This window comes from Narcine bancroftii, chromosome 2 (assembly GCF_036971445.1).
Source record: "Narcine bancroftii isolate sNarBan1 chromosome 2, sNarBan1.hap1, whole genome shotgun sequence".
Lineage (NCBI taxonomy): Eukaryota > Metazoa > Chordata > Chondrichthyes > Torpediniformes > Narcinidae > Narcine > Narcine bancroftii.
In genome coordinates this window covers 370,371,933-370,388,178 of record NC_091470.1, presented here as the reverse complement: position 1 = coordinate 370,388,178, position 16,246 = coordinate 370,371,933, and the positions used below count along the sequence as shown (strand labels likewise).

General features: G+C 50.0%; 1 protein-coding gene across 2 annotated transcripts in view; it reads left to right on the top strand.

Annotated features, from left to right (window-relative positions):
• Positions 1 to 15,738, top strand: part of impact (impact RWD domain protein) — a 92,726-nt gene extending 76,988 nt beyond the window's left edge. Inside the window, exons 10-11 of one of the 2 annotated variants that reach the window (XM_069922588.1) lie at positions 2,156 to 2,290; positions 15,254 to 15,738. In XM_069922588.1, coding sequence (XP_069778689.1) covers positions 2,156 to 2,290; positions 15,254 to 15,496 — 378 coding nt within the window. In that variant the 3' untranslated portion in view covers positions 15,497 to 15,738. Of the gene's footprint in view, positions 1 to 2,155; positions 2,291 to 4,110; positions 4,281 to 15,253 lie in introns of those variants that run through there. The other variant, XM_069922589.1, reaches the window with a different exon arrangement.
• Positions 15,739 to 16,246: the final 508 nt, after the last annotated feature.

Here is a 16,246-nt window from a genome sequence, read left to right as displayed (position 1 = left end):
GAGGCCATGGACAGTCACTTCTCAGCACTTCACTTGTGTATCTGCAGGAGTAATCTGCTGCATCCAGTGCTCCTGCTGTGGCCTTCTCTACATCAGAGAGACTGGGCGCAGACTGGGAGATTGTCGGCAGAGCACCTTTGCGCTGACCTCATCAGTGACAGGGATCCCCCAGTGGCCAATCATTTCATTCGGCGCCACACTCCCATGCTCACATATCTGTCCATGGCCTCATGTATTGTCCCACCAAGACCACCCATAAGTTGGAGGAGCAACATTTAATTTTCCTTCTGGGCACTCTCCAACCAGATGGCATTAACATGGAACTCTCCGTTTTCTGCTGGCCCACTCCCTGTTCCCCCTCCCCCATCCCTCTCTTCTTTCCTCCAACTCTTCACCCTCTTCCCTCTTCATTCACTGAGCCATCCCCCTCCCTCTGCTTCTTGGTGTGCCCTCCCTCCCTTATCCACCTATTACCTCCTGCCTTGTGGGCCTGTGCTCCTCCCCTACACCCCTCCTCCCCTCCCGTTTTGTTCGGGCAACTGCCATCATTTTGCTCATACCTTGATGAAGGGCTCAAGCTCGAAATGTTGGTTATTTATCTTTATCTTTACCCTGCTTGACCTACTGAGTTTCTCCAGCCTTGTGCTTTTACTTTAACCACGATGTCTGCAGATTATTATGTTTTACATACTTTTAAAATCATTGATTGTCTCCATTTGATCTTCCACCCTCAAGAACAGCAGGTGCCACGTCTATTTCTGCATGGTTTTTCGTCTGTCATGGAGTCCCATGGAACAGAAACTGGCCCAACTTGCCTGTTACTGGCTGAGATGTCTGTCTGAGCAGGTCGCATTTGCCCCTGTCCCTCTAAACCAGTGGTTCTCAACCTTTTTCTTTCCACTCACATCCCACTTTAAGTAATCCCTATGCCATCAGTGCTCTGTGATTAGTAAGGGATTGCTTAAGGTGGGATGTGGGTGGAAAGAAAAAGTTTGAAAACCACTGTTTTAATCGTACCTCATTGACTCGTTATGTGCACGATTTCAGAGCTCCAAAGGAAATGGGCCACTGACAATTTTTCTCAAACAAAATATTTCAGTAACAATTGAGTCGAGAGCAGTGGTTCTCAACCTCCCCTTCCCACCCACATCCCACCCTAAGCAATCCCTTACTAATCACAGAGCACCGATGGCATAGGGATTACTTAAAGTGGGATGTGGGTGGGAAGGGAAGGTTGAGAACCTCTGCTCTAAACCTTTCCTATTCATGCACCCTGTCCAATGTCTTAAATGTTCCATTGTCCCCACCTCAATCATCTCCTCTGGCAGCTCATTCCACATACACCCACCACACTCAGTGTGAGAAACTTTCCCCCTCTGGTCCCTTTTAAATCTTTAAATCTTAAACCTGTGCCCTCTAGTTCTACTCTCCCCTGCCCTGTCTTCATCCACTTTATCCATACCCTTTATGATTGTATAAACTTCTATAAGGTCCCCTCTCAGCCTCCTACTACTACAGCATCAGTGACCTGGTTTCAAATCCCCCGCTGGCTGTAAGGAGTTTGTACCTTCTCGCCATGTCTACGAGGGTTTCCTCCAGGTGCTTAGGTTTCCTCCCACATTCCAAAGCTGTACGGGGTTAGTAGGTGTAACTGGGCACCACAGGCTGTGGGCCAGAAGGGCCTGTCACTGTGCTGTACATCTAAAAACCTTATGGGGAAAAAAACTGAAGCCCACCATTCCTGGTAACATCCTCCTGCACCACTTCCCTCTCCATTCACTGGGCACTTTCCAACTGATCCGCATTAACATCGATTTCTCCAGTTTCCATTTACCCCCTCCCACTCCCCGAGTCTCTCTCATTCCCCATCCCTCTGTCTCCTTTCCTCCAGCTCCCCTCCCCCTTCCCTGCCCTCTCCTTTCAGTGAAAAACTTACTCTGTCTGGACACTGCCTGCCCTGCCGAGTTTCTCCAGCACTTTTGTCTCCCTGCAGACTTTCCTGTTTCATTCTGGTTTAATGACCTCCTGTAGTCAGGTGACCAGAAACTACACACTGTACCACAGATAGGGCCTTCCCGACGTCCCAACTCGTGTCATTGTCATTTCTTCCCCGTTATCGGTGGGGTTTGAAGGAGTGTGTGCCTTGTTTTGACAGATATTGGATGTCTGTAATGTGATGGTGGTGGTCTCTCGTTGGTATGGTGGCATTCAGCTTGGCCCAGACCGATTCAAGCACATCAATAATTGTGCAAGGAACTTGCTCGTTGAACAAGGTTATCCCGGCATGAGGGTAAGACCAGCTCTTGAGTGTAGTAACGTAGAACCAGGATGAGGCCACCCAGCCGTACCCTACCTATATGGCTACTTTCAAGTAGTCATGGGTTTGTACCTCAAGGTTTAAGACTCCTTTTATTGTCCGTGATAATACATAAAAATGTAACATACATGATATACTTTAACTTCAGTTTGCCGTAAAGCAAACAGAGTCACCATGAGCATTTCCCAGCTCCCCAATAGGAGAAGCAAAAGAGAGTCCCTCAGAGTCACTGAGTGTCCATGGATTCTCCTCCAGCCCTCCCGCAGCCTCTGCAGCTGCACAGGTTCCTGTTCGATCCATCGACCACCTGATCAAAACCTCTGGCACAACCAAGAAGCCTTCAGTGCCCAAGGCCCTTTGGGAGCCCTTCTTTCCCTCAGCACCTTCTCAAATTCCAGTCTCCTGCAGCCTGTGTGGGTCCTTCAGCCACTAAGCCCCTCATGGGTCCACCACCATGGCCACTGTCCTGTAGGGTTGTCTCCTCTACTCCTTCTAAATGGGGAAGGGTGGGATCATTCTCCCTGTTTCTGGTGCCCTGCACTGGTCCGCTGCTCCCCCAGAGTCTGCAAACCCTCGAGGTTTGCTGCTGAGCACAGTCGCTGCCATCTTGGGCCCAGACCCTGTGGTTCCAGGGCTTTTACTTACAAACACCGTCAACTCTTCTATTAAGCTGTTTGATAGAGCTATATACAATTATGAGAGGGGACAGACAGAGTAAATGTCGATAGGTTTTTCCACTGAGGGTAGGTGAGATACAAGCCAGGGGACGTGAGTTAACATTGAAAGGGGAAAAGTTTATGGGAAACTTCTTCCACAGAGAATGGAGGGGGTGTGAAACGAGCTGCCAAGTGAACTTGGGCTCAATTTTAACATTGAAGAAGAATTTGGACAGGTACATGGATGGAAGGGGTACGGGGAGCAATGGACTGGGCGCAGGACCGTGGGACAAGGCAGAATAATAGTTTAGCACAGACTAGAAGGGCCAAAGGGGCTTGTTTCTGTGCTGTAGTATTCTATTAACTCTATCCAGTCAAATGTGGAAGGTAGAATTAACCAAATTTTATTCTCGAGAACACACAGTCAGTGCCTGCTCAGAGAAGTCCCATCAAACCCACGTCCTTTGTCACTGCAGCCTGTTCTGGAACGTAGAACAGTGCAGCACAGGAACAAGCCCTTTGCCCACGTGTCTGCATCAAGCGCAATGTCTGAATCAGACTAAAACTCTGCTGCTTTCCCTGTTGGATACCCTCCGCCCCGTTCACGTGGGCATGCTGGGTGTCATTGAGTATAAAACCTTGAGTATAAAACCTTGCAGCTATACAAAACATTGGTTCGGCTGCACTTGGCATACTATGCAATTCTGGTTGCCTCATCATAGGAGGTTGTGGAAAGGGTGCGGAAGAGGTTTGTCCGCATGTAGGCTGGATGAGGGTACCAGTCATGGCGAGAGGTCAGTCCCTTCCCCTTGTCAGCTGTCCCTTCACCCAGCCATCTCTCGTCCCCCTGATGGCTGCTGTGCCCTCCCTCCCTTCTCCATCTATTACCTCCCGTCTTTGCGACCGTGTTCCTCCCCATTTCCCCCCCCCCCCCGCCCTTTCTTTTAGTTTGGTGGCCTGCCGACATTTTTCCATACATTGATGAAGAGTTCAAGCCCGAAACGTTGGTTATGCATTTTTTATCTTTGCTGAGTTCCTCCAGCATTATGTTTTGACTTTATCGCACATCAACCTCTCTGACTGCAAGTGGGAATTAACCTGCACTCCTCACTCAAAACATTTGTGTCAATGTTGCAGAGGGAAATGTCCAAAACAACATCAAAGAGCAAAAAGCCAAAGAACAAAAAGGGGAAATGACTGGGCAGCAAACCATCGGGTGAGCGTGGAATCAACTAACGCGCCTGTGTCCAGCACGAACCAACTGAAAGCAGAGGAGTTTGACAAAATAAATGGACTGAATTCACTCACTCACTGCACTGTCGCACTTCAGGAACACCGCTCTTTGCTCTTGTGCAGTGAGACCCTGGGAGGGCTGGTGCATGAATCGCTAAAAGTTGGTTTGCAGGTGCCACAGGCAACTAAGGAGGCAAATGGGTCATTGGCCTTCATTGCTGGAGGGATTGGATGTAAGAGCAGGAAGATTCTGCTGTAACTGGTGGGTCCCACTTGGAGGACTGCGTGCAGTTGTGGTCTCCAGACTTGAGGAAGGATGTGCTGGCTTTGGAGGCGGGGCAGTGGAGGTTCACCAGGCTTGTGCCAGAGATTGGGGGAGTTAGTCTATGAGGAGAGATTGAGTAGCATGAGGCTATACTCGCTAGAGTTTAGAACAGGGGTCCCCAAACATTTTAGACCATTGACCCCTTCATGGAATACTGGTTCCCTCATCGACCTCCAAGCATGGAATTCCTGCACTGGACTGGGGGAGGGTGGTGTGGTGCTGAATGGGGGTGGTGGGGTGGCAGCGTTGGCAGCGCCCATACATACATCTTTTTCCTACCCTCGGTCTGTCCTCCCATTTGCTCTCAACGTATTCAATGGATGAAGCCAAATACAACATGGCAGGGATTCACCACATCCTGCTTTCCACCACAAAAGTTCAATTAACACCTCACCCCCTGGCGTTATCAGCCCCTTTCAGTCCTCTGGCATTTATTGACCCCTCGACCACTTTGGAGACCCCTAGTTAAGAAGGATGGTTGAGGGTTGGGGGGGTGGGGGGTTGGTGGGGAGTTAGGATAGAACTAGACATCATCTCCTCAAGGTTGAGGGGAGTAGATTTAGGACAGAGATGAGGAGGAACTGCTTCTCCCACATCTGTGGAATTCCCTGCCCAAGGAAGCAGCATAAGACATAGGAGCAGAAATAGCCCATTCAGCCCATTGCGTCCGCTCCACCATTCAATCATGAGCTGATCCATTCCTCCACTCAGCCCCACTACCCGGCTTTCTCCCCATAACCTATGATTCCCTGGTAGCAATCTCTGCCTTAAATCTACCCAATGACCTGGCCTCCACAACTGCCACCCTCTGGCTAAAGAATTTAAGAGCAGAAATTGGGAATTAAAGGTTCGAGGGAACAAGTGGGTAAGTGGAGGTGAGTCCACGGCTCGATTAGCCGTGATCACGTCGAATGGCGGAACAGGCTCAATGGGCCAGATGGCCAACTCCTGCTCCTCATTCTTACATTATTGGTGCAGTCATGCTCTCTGCAGGGGATTTGTTTTAGATGCCTAGAGCAAGCATCCATTTCCATGGAAGCGTTGCCCTTTAAAAAGAAGACATTATAAGTCTCGGGCAGCATTTTCATTTTAAGCTGCAGCATTTTGTTAGATTGCCACATCGAGGCTCATAGACCATGGGAAAAGTGGCTGTTTGACCCATCATGCCTGTGCCAGTTTTTTTTTCAAACTTTCCAATAAGTCCCATTTCCCTGTTCTTGTCCCACAACTTTGCCACTTTTCCTCGCTTCAGGAATTCTCAATTCCTTTTTGAACCTGCTTCCACTGCTCTGCACGGCCAGATATTCCAGACAACAGCTGGCTCCTCATCCCCCTGCTGTCCAGATGCCGATTGTCTTTGACAATGTTGCCTGCCGTCGACTGTTTCTTCACCAGAGGCTTTCTCCTTAGAGTTTCAGTGAAATTGAGTTGTTTGTTGCCAGGCCTGCTGAGGGAGAGACAAAAGCTCAGTGCTGCGTGCTACCCAGACAGCTCAGAAAAAGTCCAGCTCTATTTTTGATCCAGAAAACATATTCATAGAGAACAGTAATAATCATCCTAGAGGTGGCATTGACATTTTGAACTTTAGATTTAAATCACAAGTAAAACCAGTAACATCTCAGTGGGAATCTCCCATCGTTCCTGACCCGGAACAGGTCAGGTCTCCCCGTTGCTCTAGTCCCAGAACTTTGTCAATCTGGTTCGATAACGTCTTGATCTGGTCTGGTCCCCCCTCTCCCTGTCACTCCGGTCCTAGAACTGTTGCGATCCAGTTTGTTCTTGATCTGGTCTGTTCCCCTCTCCCTATCACTCTGGTCCTGGAACTATCCTGATCTGGTCTGGTTCCCCCCTCCCTGTTGCTCCAGTCCTGGAACTGTCCTGATCTGGTCTGGACCCTCCTCTCCTTGTCACTCCAGTCCCAGAGCTGTGTCGATCCAGTTCGGTCCCATCTTGATCCAGTCCAGTCCCCTCTCCCTGTTACTCCAGTCCTGGAACTGTCCTGATCTGGTCCGGACCCTCCTCTCCCTGTCACTCCAGTCCCAGAGCTGTGTCGATCCAGTTTGGTCCCATCTTGTTCCAGTCCAGTCCCCTCTCCCTGTTACTCCAGTCCTGGAACTGTCCTGATCTGGTCCGGACCCTCCTCTCCCTGTTACTCCAGTCCCAGAGCTGTGTCGATCCAGTTCAGTCCTCTCTCCCTGTCATTCTGGTCATAGTCCCAGTCTGGTCTCTTTCTCCCTGTCTTTGAGATCTTACTGTGCTCACAGGCATTCCACCCTCCCCCCCCAACAACCCTCTCCTCTTGCTCTCTGTATTTGCCCCCACTTCCCCCAGCACTCTTGCTGTGGACCCCTGGAGATACTCCCCTCTCACTACTCAGTGTGATTCCATCGATAGACCCAGCCTCCCCCAGCACTCTCGGGGTGTTCCCCTGGAGATTCTCTCCTCTCACCACTCAGTGAGGTTCCATCAGTAGAGCCCTCATCCCCAGCATTCTTGGAGTGGTCTCCTAGATACACACTCCCTCTGCCCATTACGCTGTAATCCCTGAGTGATACCCTAGAATCTATGTGGTCCCCTCAATTGATCCCCCTCCCGTGAAATCATGGAACAACGTGGGTGCTCCACATAGTCAACCTCAGAATCTGGTTTGAACTTGGGGGTCAAAGGGGCTCTGAGGCTCCTCAGGGAATATATTTCCACCACCTCTCTGTTCCAATGCAAACTATCACAGGCTGACTAGCCTCTTGTCTCCAGCGCGAGGTCTTGGTAGCACATGTTAGAAACGGTGACCATTTTCTTCCTCCCACTCTGCTGCTCAACCTGCTGACATTTTCCAGCAGACGGTGTTCAGCTCATTAGTACTGAAGAGGTCTTTTCTCTCTCTGACTGGAGAATGAACAATGACATTGACTTGATCCTATGAGGATCTGGATCAAGATGTGGTGTCCAGGTCATTACAACTGAAACAATTCACTTCCTGCCGCTGTATGACCAAGATGCCAATAATGTCCAAAGTGGAGGAGGTAGGCAGTCGAGAGCAGACGTGCTGGGTGCATCGCAGCATGGGAAGGGAGCTGCTCCACTCACGGTCGGAAGAATCTGCATAAGGTGGTGAATGCAGCACAGGGCAAACGCAAACTCCCCTCCCCTCCACGGACTCCCATCTACATATCCCGCTGCCCAGGAAAGGCAGCTGACACACTGAAGGGCCCATCACACCCCAGACACACTCTCTTCTCCCTCCTCCCATCAGGGAGAAGGTTCAAGAGGGTGAAAGTGCTCTCCAACAGGATCTTCCCTGCAGCCATCAGGCTCCTGAATGAGCCCCACACCAGTGCTCTCATGCTGCCCTCACTTGGTGTTAATTGATCGCCCTTTTCCATTATAATCCTAGAGTCTGTACACGACTATGTTCATGTAAGAGAAACATGCTGGATTGCTCGCAGAAGTACCCTCATTGTACTAGTTACAATATGTCAAATAAACTTAAAGTTAACATCTGAAGTTAAAAGTTCAAGTTTATAATCATCTGACTGTACAACTCGATAAGACAGCGGTTCTCTGGACCATGGTGTGAAACAAGAAAGTTTGTAGACACTGTGTATACAATAAAAACACACAGAAATGGTGGAGAAACTCAGCCGGCCTCATAAGTTGGGCCAAAGGGCCTGTTTCTGTGTGGGAGATCTCTGACTCTGAGATCCTGAGCAGTGATATCAAGGTTGGTGTGGGACGGATGTGGGAGAATCTAGAACTGGTGGGGGCGTGATTTATTGTCATATACACAAGTACAACATACAGAAGCGAAGATTTTGCCTGCAATGGAGAGCAAACTACAGGGGAATCACGTTGCTCTCCATTGCAGGCAAAATCTTCGCTAGGATTCTACTAAATAGAATAATACCTAGTGTCGCCGAGAATATTCTCCCAGAATCACAGTGCGGCTTTCGCGCAAACAGAGGAACCACTGACATGGTCTTTGCCCTCAGACAGCTCCAAGAAAAATGCAGAGAACAAAACAAAGGACTCTACATCACCTTTGTTGACCTCACCAAAGCCTTCGACACCGTGAGCAGGAAAGGGCTTTGGCAAATACTAGAGCGCATCGGATGTCCCCCAAAGTTCCTCAACATGATTATCCAACTGCACGAAAACCAACAAGGTCGGGTCAGATACAGCAATGAGCTCTCCGAACCCTTCTCCATTAACAATGGCGTGAAGCAAGGCTGTGTTCTCGCACCAACCCTCTTTTCAATCTTCTTCAGCATGATGCTGAACCAAGCCATGAAAGACCCCAACAATGAAGACGCTGTTTACATCCGGTACCGCACGGATGGCAGTCTCTTCAATCTGAGGCGCCTGCAAGCTCACACCAAGACACAAGAGAAACTTGTCCGTGAACTACTCTTTGCAGATGATGCCGCTTTAGTTGCCCATTCAGAGCCAGCTCTTCAGCGCTTGACGTCCTGCTTTGCGGAAACTGCCAAAATGTTTGGCCTGGAAGTCAGCCTGAAGAAAACTGAGGTCCTCCATCAGCCAGCTCCCCACCATGACTACCAGCCCCCCCACATCTCCATCGGGCACACAAAACTCAAAACGGTCAACCAGTTTACCTATCTCGGCTGCACCATTTCATCAGATGCAAGGATCGACAATGAGATAGACAACAGACTCGCCAAGGCAAATAGCGCCTTTGGAAGACTACACAAAAGAGTCTGGAAAAACAACCAACTGAAAAACCTCACAAAGATAAGCGTATACAGAGCCGTTGTCATACCCACACTCCTGTTCGGCTCCGAATCATGGGTCCTCTACCGGCACCACCTACGGCTCCTAGAACGCTTCCACCAGCGTTTTCTCCGCTCCATCCTCAACATCCATTGGAGCGCTTACACCCCTAACGTCGAAGTACTCGAGATGGCAGAGGTCGACAGCATCGAGTCCACGCTGCTGAAGATCCAGCTGCGCTGGATGGGTCACGTCTCCAGAATGGAGGACCATCGCCTTCCCAAGATCGTGTTATATGGCGAGCTCTCCACTGGCCACCGTGACAGAGGTGCACCAAAGAAAAGGTACAAGGACTGCCTAAAGAAATCTCTTGGTGCCTGCCACATTGACCACCGCCAGTGGGCTGATAACGCCTCAAACCGTGCATCTTGGCACCTCACAGTTTGGCGGGCAGCAACCTCCTTTGAAGAAGACCGCAGAGCCCACCTCACTGACAAAAGGCAAAGGAGGAAAAACCCAACACCCAACCCCAACCAACCAATTTTCCCTTGCAACCGCTGCAATCGTGTCTGCCTGTCCCGCATCGGACTTGTCAGCCACAAACGAGCCTGCAGCTGACGTGGACTTTTTACCCCCTCCATAAATCTTCGTCCGCGAAGCCAAGCCAAAGAAGACATACAGAAGCAGGGAACAAAACACAACAGCACAGTACAGGCCCTTGGGCACATGATGTTGTGCCCACCCATGTAAACTGGCTCCACAACATTCTAATATTTCCCTCCCTCATGCCCATAACTGTCTATTTTTCTTACATCCATGTGTCTGTCTCGAGAGTCTTTTGTAAAATCACGATGTGAGAGAAACTCAGCAGGTCAAACGGTGAAATCTATGCAGTAAAGATAAAGATACAGAATCAACGTTTTGGGCTTGAGCTCTTCAAGGTGTGAGCGAATTGTAGGCAGATGCCTGAATAAAATGGTGGGGGGAGGAGCACGGTCCCAAAGGTGGCCACCTGCCGACATATTGCTCATCCCTTGAAGGCCTCAAGCCCGAAACGTTGGTTCTGTATCTTTATCTTTGCTCTAAAATGGACACTGACCTGCTGAGTTTCTCCAGTGTCATGTTTTAACTTCAATCACAGTGTCTACAGACTTTTCAGTTTTACTTCGAGACTTTTGAATGTCTCAAGTGTTCCAGCCTCCACCACTACCCTCAGCCATGCATTCCAGGCACCCACCACCCACTGAGTAAGAAAAATGTACCCCTGATGTCTCCCCTGAACTTTCCTCCCCTCACCTTAAACAGATGTCCTCCGATATTTGTTACTGTCACCCCAGGAAGGACTTTTTTTAAATTTTTAAATTAAATTTTAAAATGTAGACATACACCACGATAACAGGCCATTTCGGCCAACGAGCCCATGCCGCCCAATTGACCTACTACCCCGGTACAGTTTCCCAGGTTCTGAGGGAAGGGTGGAGGATGGGGAAGAATCCCTGGTTCACCCATCCACTACTGGCCTGTGTCCACCTCTGCCCACCATGTCCACACCACACTGCCTGTCTCTGTCAGTCCGATGAAGGGTCCCAGCCCGAAACATCAACCGTTCGTTCCCTCGGATGCTGTTCGGCCTGCTGAGTTCCTCCAATGCGATGCGTTTAGTTTCACATTCCAGCGTCTGCAGTCTCTCCTGTGTGTCTCATGCTTAGAAGCCATTTGGGAAGGTACATGGATAGGAAAGCTCTCCCACTAGCCTGCTTTTGGCCTACGTCCATATATATGGGTCCACCCAGCTGTTGAAGTCACCCCACGCTGCAAAAATACCACAGAACCAAGTGAACGGCTTCTTTATTAACCCTTTGTTATGCTAGCGGGAGTGAGGAGGATTTCAGAAAGTGTTCCATGACTCTTCTCGACTCTGAGCCCAGCACTCAAAAGTACCAGAATGTTCGCCGTACATTTATGCAGAAGTTGGGCAGGGGTCCTTACACCAGCTGCATTTTGTGTTTACCATTACGTGTTACCTTGTAATGTCTAGAATTGTCTGGGAAGATAAGAGTGTACCTTATCTTGAGACATACATACTGATATTCTTGTTCTTCCACACAGCAACCTGGTCAGCATGGATGAGTTGCATTAAAGGGTCTTGCATGCTGTGAAACTATTAATGATTTTATATTTAAGTTTAGGCCATTTCAGCCCACGAGCCTGTGCCACCCAAATAACCAACACCACCCCAGTGTGTTTCGAGCGTTTGGAGGAAACTGGAGCCCCTGGAGTAAACTTGCGCAGACACAGTTTACAGACAGTGCGAGATTTGGACCCCAGTCGCTGGCACTGGAAAGGCATTGCGCTAAACATTATGCCAACTGTGTTGCCCTGTGACTACCTCCTCGCTCCCCATATCTCAAATCCCAACAAACCACCCCCATAACTCAGTTCTTCCACCCCCTCGCACCCCTGCCCCAATTGGTCACATCACCCAGGTCTGGTTTCCTCATCAGATGAGACGGTACAGTTGGCCTAGTGGATAGCACAATGTTGTTTCTGCCCCAGTGACCCAGGTTCAAATCCGCCGCTGTCCGCTGTTACGCCGCCAATGACCGGGTTCAAATTAGCCACTGTCCGCTGTTTCAGCCCCAGTGAGCCGGGTTCAAATCCTCCGCTGTTTCAGCCCCAGTGACCCGTGTTCAAATCCTCCGCTGTTTCAGCCCCAGTGACCCGGGTTCAAATCCTCCGCTGTTTCAGCCCCAGTGACCCGGGTTCAAATCCTCCGCTGTTTCAGCCCCAGTGACCCGGGTTCAAATCCACTGCTGTCTGTAAGGAGTTTGTACGTTCTTCCTGTGTCTGTGTGGGTTTCCTCCGGGTGCTCCAGTTTCCTCCCACCATTCAAAAACATACGTGGTTCATAGGTTAATTGAGGTATTTGGGCAGCATGGGCTCGTGGACCGGAAGGGCCTGTTACCGTGGGCCGGAAGGGCCTGTTACCGTGGGCCGGAAGGGCCTGTTACCGTGGGCCGGAAGGGCCTGTTACCGTGGGCCGGAAGGGCCTGTTACCGTGGGTCGGAAGGGCCTGTTACCGTGCTGTGACTGAATTTTAATTATTTTTAAAAACTCCAAACCTGCTGGAGGAATTCAACAGGGGGAGCAGCATGAGTGGGAGAGAAGGGTCAACATTTCAGGCTGGAACCCCTCACGGCTCTCACACCAACGCCGAGTTCCTCCAGCACCTGGTGTCTTGCTGCCAACTCCAGAATTACATCGTCTTGTGTCCAACCCCCTCCTCTGCCAGCAGGGCCACCCCCAGAGATGTCCAGGCCTTACGCTCCTGTGCCAACCTTAGCCACGAGGTTCTGTGTCCTGACAGGGTGGCGGGAGAAGATTGCTGGACTTTCCAAAGGGAATGGAGCAAATAGAATGAATAATTTCCAGAGGAAAGATGAAGGGATTGGTGCAGGGGCGTAGTGAACTGGGATTTACAAGAGATGTGCTGAACTCCAGTTCACTATAGGGGGGCTTTGCCACTGTCCTGTAATGTTCCAAAGCAAATCCCTGGAGTTCAGCAAAGTCTGTAGGCGCTGGGCTCGAGTGCAAAACACAAACATGCTGGAGAAACTCAGCAGGTCACACACACTGCGTCCATGGTCCAAGTAACAGGTCGCCATTTTGGGCTTGGGTCCTTTGTCCGGAAAACGTGGAATAACAGGCAGGTGCCTGAATAAAAAGATGAGGGAGAGGGGGAGGAGCGGAGGCTAAGAGGTAAGGGGAAATAGGAGAGGAGAAGCTGAGTAGTGTAAGGGGGAGAGGGCACAGGGCTAAGAAGGGTAGCACTCTGATTGGAGCAGGGAGGGAAGGGGTGGGGAGCCCACAACATCACCAGATGTAGCGGCAGAAGCAGGCCATTTGGCCCATCGAATCTTCTTTGCCATTCTAATCATGAGCTGATTGTAGAGCTCGTCGAAAGAATCAAAGACTCGTTGATCCAAACCAAGGATTTTATTAGCAAAAGACAGGAGCTGTTCACAGGTGGCCGACCAGTCCGGAATGATCCGACCTGGCTAGGGACACAACCCTTTAAGGCCCAGACAATAGGCGTGGCTTAGCTCTCAGCCAATCGCTGTAAGCACAGTCTAGATACTGTAACTATATACACTATATACATTGGTGATAGATCTGTACGATCACACTGATCCATCCTCCCACTCAGCCCCACTTCCTGGCCTCCCCATAACCCATGATGTCCTGACTTATCAAATAGCTGTCCATCTCTGCCTGTGGTTGCAAGTTCCCCAGAGCTGGAGTAAAGGAGATGGGCAGGGAAAGAGAGAGAGGATCAGAGGAAATCGCCCTCCAATTTTCCATTAAACTCCTCTCTGGGTCTCTCTCAGCCCCGAAACGTTGGTTACCCTTTCCTTCCTACGGACGCTGTGTGACCTGCTGAGTTTCTCCAGCACGTCTGTGTGTTGCATAAACCTCTCGCGGGAGGAACTCACCCAAACTTGCAGTGTCCATGGAGGATAATGATATATTGTGGACGTTTTGGCCCTTCGAGGAAGGGCTCAGGCCCAAAACGTCTGTTGTATGTCGTTACCTCCTGCGAGTCTGGCTGGGTTCCTCCAGCATTTTTACGCTTTTACTTCAACCACAGCGTCTGCAGACTATTGTGTTTCACTGGGTACTGGCTCCCCCAGGTGGATCAGTAAAATGTACCAGGCAGTAAATTCCCTTCAATGACCATCCTTGCTGTTATGGAGTTGACAGCAGAGATACAGGCCTAACTGCTTTCTAATAAAAGTTTACACAAAACAACATGACAGGACACAAAACAAACACTGAGCGACATCTAAAACCCATTAACAACGTTGGAAATTCTCGAGAAGTAATAAACCATCACTGTCTCTGCCACACACATTATTCACATTTTCAAATTAAAAGCCCATAGAACATCACAGCACAGAAACAGTCCCTTCTAGTCTGTGCTGAACCATTTTATTTGCCCGGTCCCGCTGACCTGCGCCCGGTCCTGCTGTCCTGCGCCCGGTCCGTGTTCCCCGCGCCCCTCCCACCTATGTGCCTGTCCAGGTTCCTCTCAGGTGTTGGAGTTGAGGCCGCATTCACCACTTCATCCGGCAGCTCGTTCCACACTCCCACCACTCTGTGAAGAGGTTCCCCCTCATGTTCCCCCTAAACTTTCACCCTTAATCCATGTCCTCTGGTTTGTATCTCACTGACCCTCAGAGGGAAAAGCCTGTCGACATTTACTCTGTCTGTCCCCCTCATACAGCAGGAGGTTTGAGCTAGTGGAGTTGTTCTAGTGAATCGGTGCGAACTTGAAAGGCCGACGTGGCCTGTTTCCGCTCTGTAAATGGTTATATGGTTATTTAGTTATAATTTTAAATCACTCTATCAAATCTCCCCTCATTCTTCTACGCTCCCGGGAATAAAGTCCTAACCTGTTTAACCTTTCCCTGTAACTCAGTTCCTGAAGTCCGGGCAACATCCCAGTAAAGCTTCTCTGCACTCTTTCTATCTATTGATATCTTTCCTAAGATACTCGATCTCCTGGGGAGTCCAGCCGTTTCCAGACCTCGCCCACCATCTTGTTGGATGCCATATGCTCTCATTCTAACAATACATGGGCCTGGACATAACCCCAAATGAAGGGCAGGCAGCCAGCTTGCCCCACCCCCTCAACCACCCACCTCCTCAACCCATGAAAGGCCAGCTTGGCCAGGCCCAGCAACAACCCCTCAAATAGATCCTTCCACCTCCTGATCCCCTCCACACCGGGCGGCTGTAGATCAGGAGCGTGGGGCCTGAACTTGAGGAGCAGTCTCTTCAGGTAGGCAAAGAGGGGCTATGACCTCTCACACTCCACATACATGTGGTATACAATCTCCTCCCGGCTGCAGAAGAGACGGGCGGATGGGGCATTGGTGAACTGATTCAGGAAGCAGTTACACAACACCAATCTGTGCAACCACTCCACCCCAGGTTCCCGATGTAAAAGGGGAGAAAGCCGGTGTACAGAGACCTCCGCTGGGGACCTCCCTCACAGCCAGTTGTAAAACAGAACTCCACCACATGTCTGGACGGCTGACGAGGGCGAGGAAGTGGAAAAGTGTGCAGGGGAAGCCCGTACAGGAACTGCTTTGGAGCGTCACAGAACAGCAAGGCATGAATCACCGCGAGGTGGCTTGCGTTGTGTCCTTGGGTCCAACAAGCAATTTTATCTGATGGGGGATCAGCACAGCTGGGCTCGCTCCACCCCCTCCCTGACACCCATCACTACAGGACGGGGTCCATCCCCTTCAACAGCAACTATGCCTCAGACCCATAACAGCTCCTGATAAAGCACCAGCAGCTCCCGTAGAGCATCAGAGCTGACGTTCGCCACCAGGAGCCCCATGCCCTCCAAAGCCAGCGTTCCCATTAAAAGAAGTAGATGACTAGTATGTCCCATCATGAAGGGTGCTCAGTGAATACGTACAGGGCCCTCCATAATGTTTGGGACAAAGACACTTTTTTCCTTTATTTCCCCCTGTGCCTCACAGTTTTAAATTTGTAATCAAACAATTCATGTGATTAAAGTGCTCATTCCAGATTTTATTCAAGGTTATTTGTCTACATTTTGGTTTGATCGTGTAGAAATTACAGCACTGTTTATACATAGTCCCTCATTTCAGGGCACCATGATGTTTGGGACATTTGGCTTCCCAGGTGTTTGTGATTCCTCAGGTATGTTTAATTGCTTCATTCGTGCAGGTATAAGAGAGCTGGGCTTGCTTCTAAACTTTTGATCACCTTCTGAGTCTGGAGTTGCCATTTTTCAACGTGAGGACCAGGGTTGTGCCCAATGAAAGTCAAAGAAACCTAAATGAGGCTGAAAAACAAGAATAGAACAGTAAGAGACATCGCCCAAAATCAACATTTTGGAACATCATTGAGAAGAAAGAGCGTCCTGGTGAGCTCAGTAATCGCAAAGGG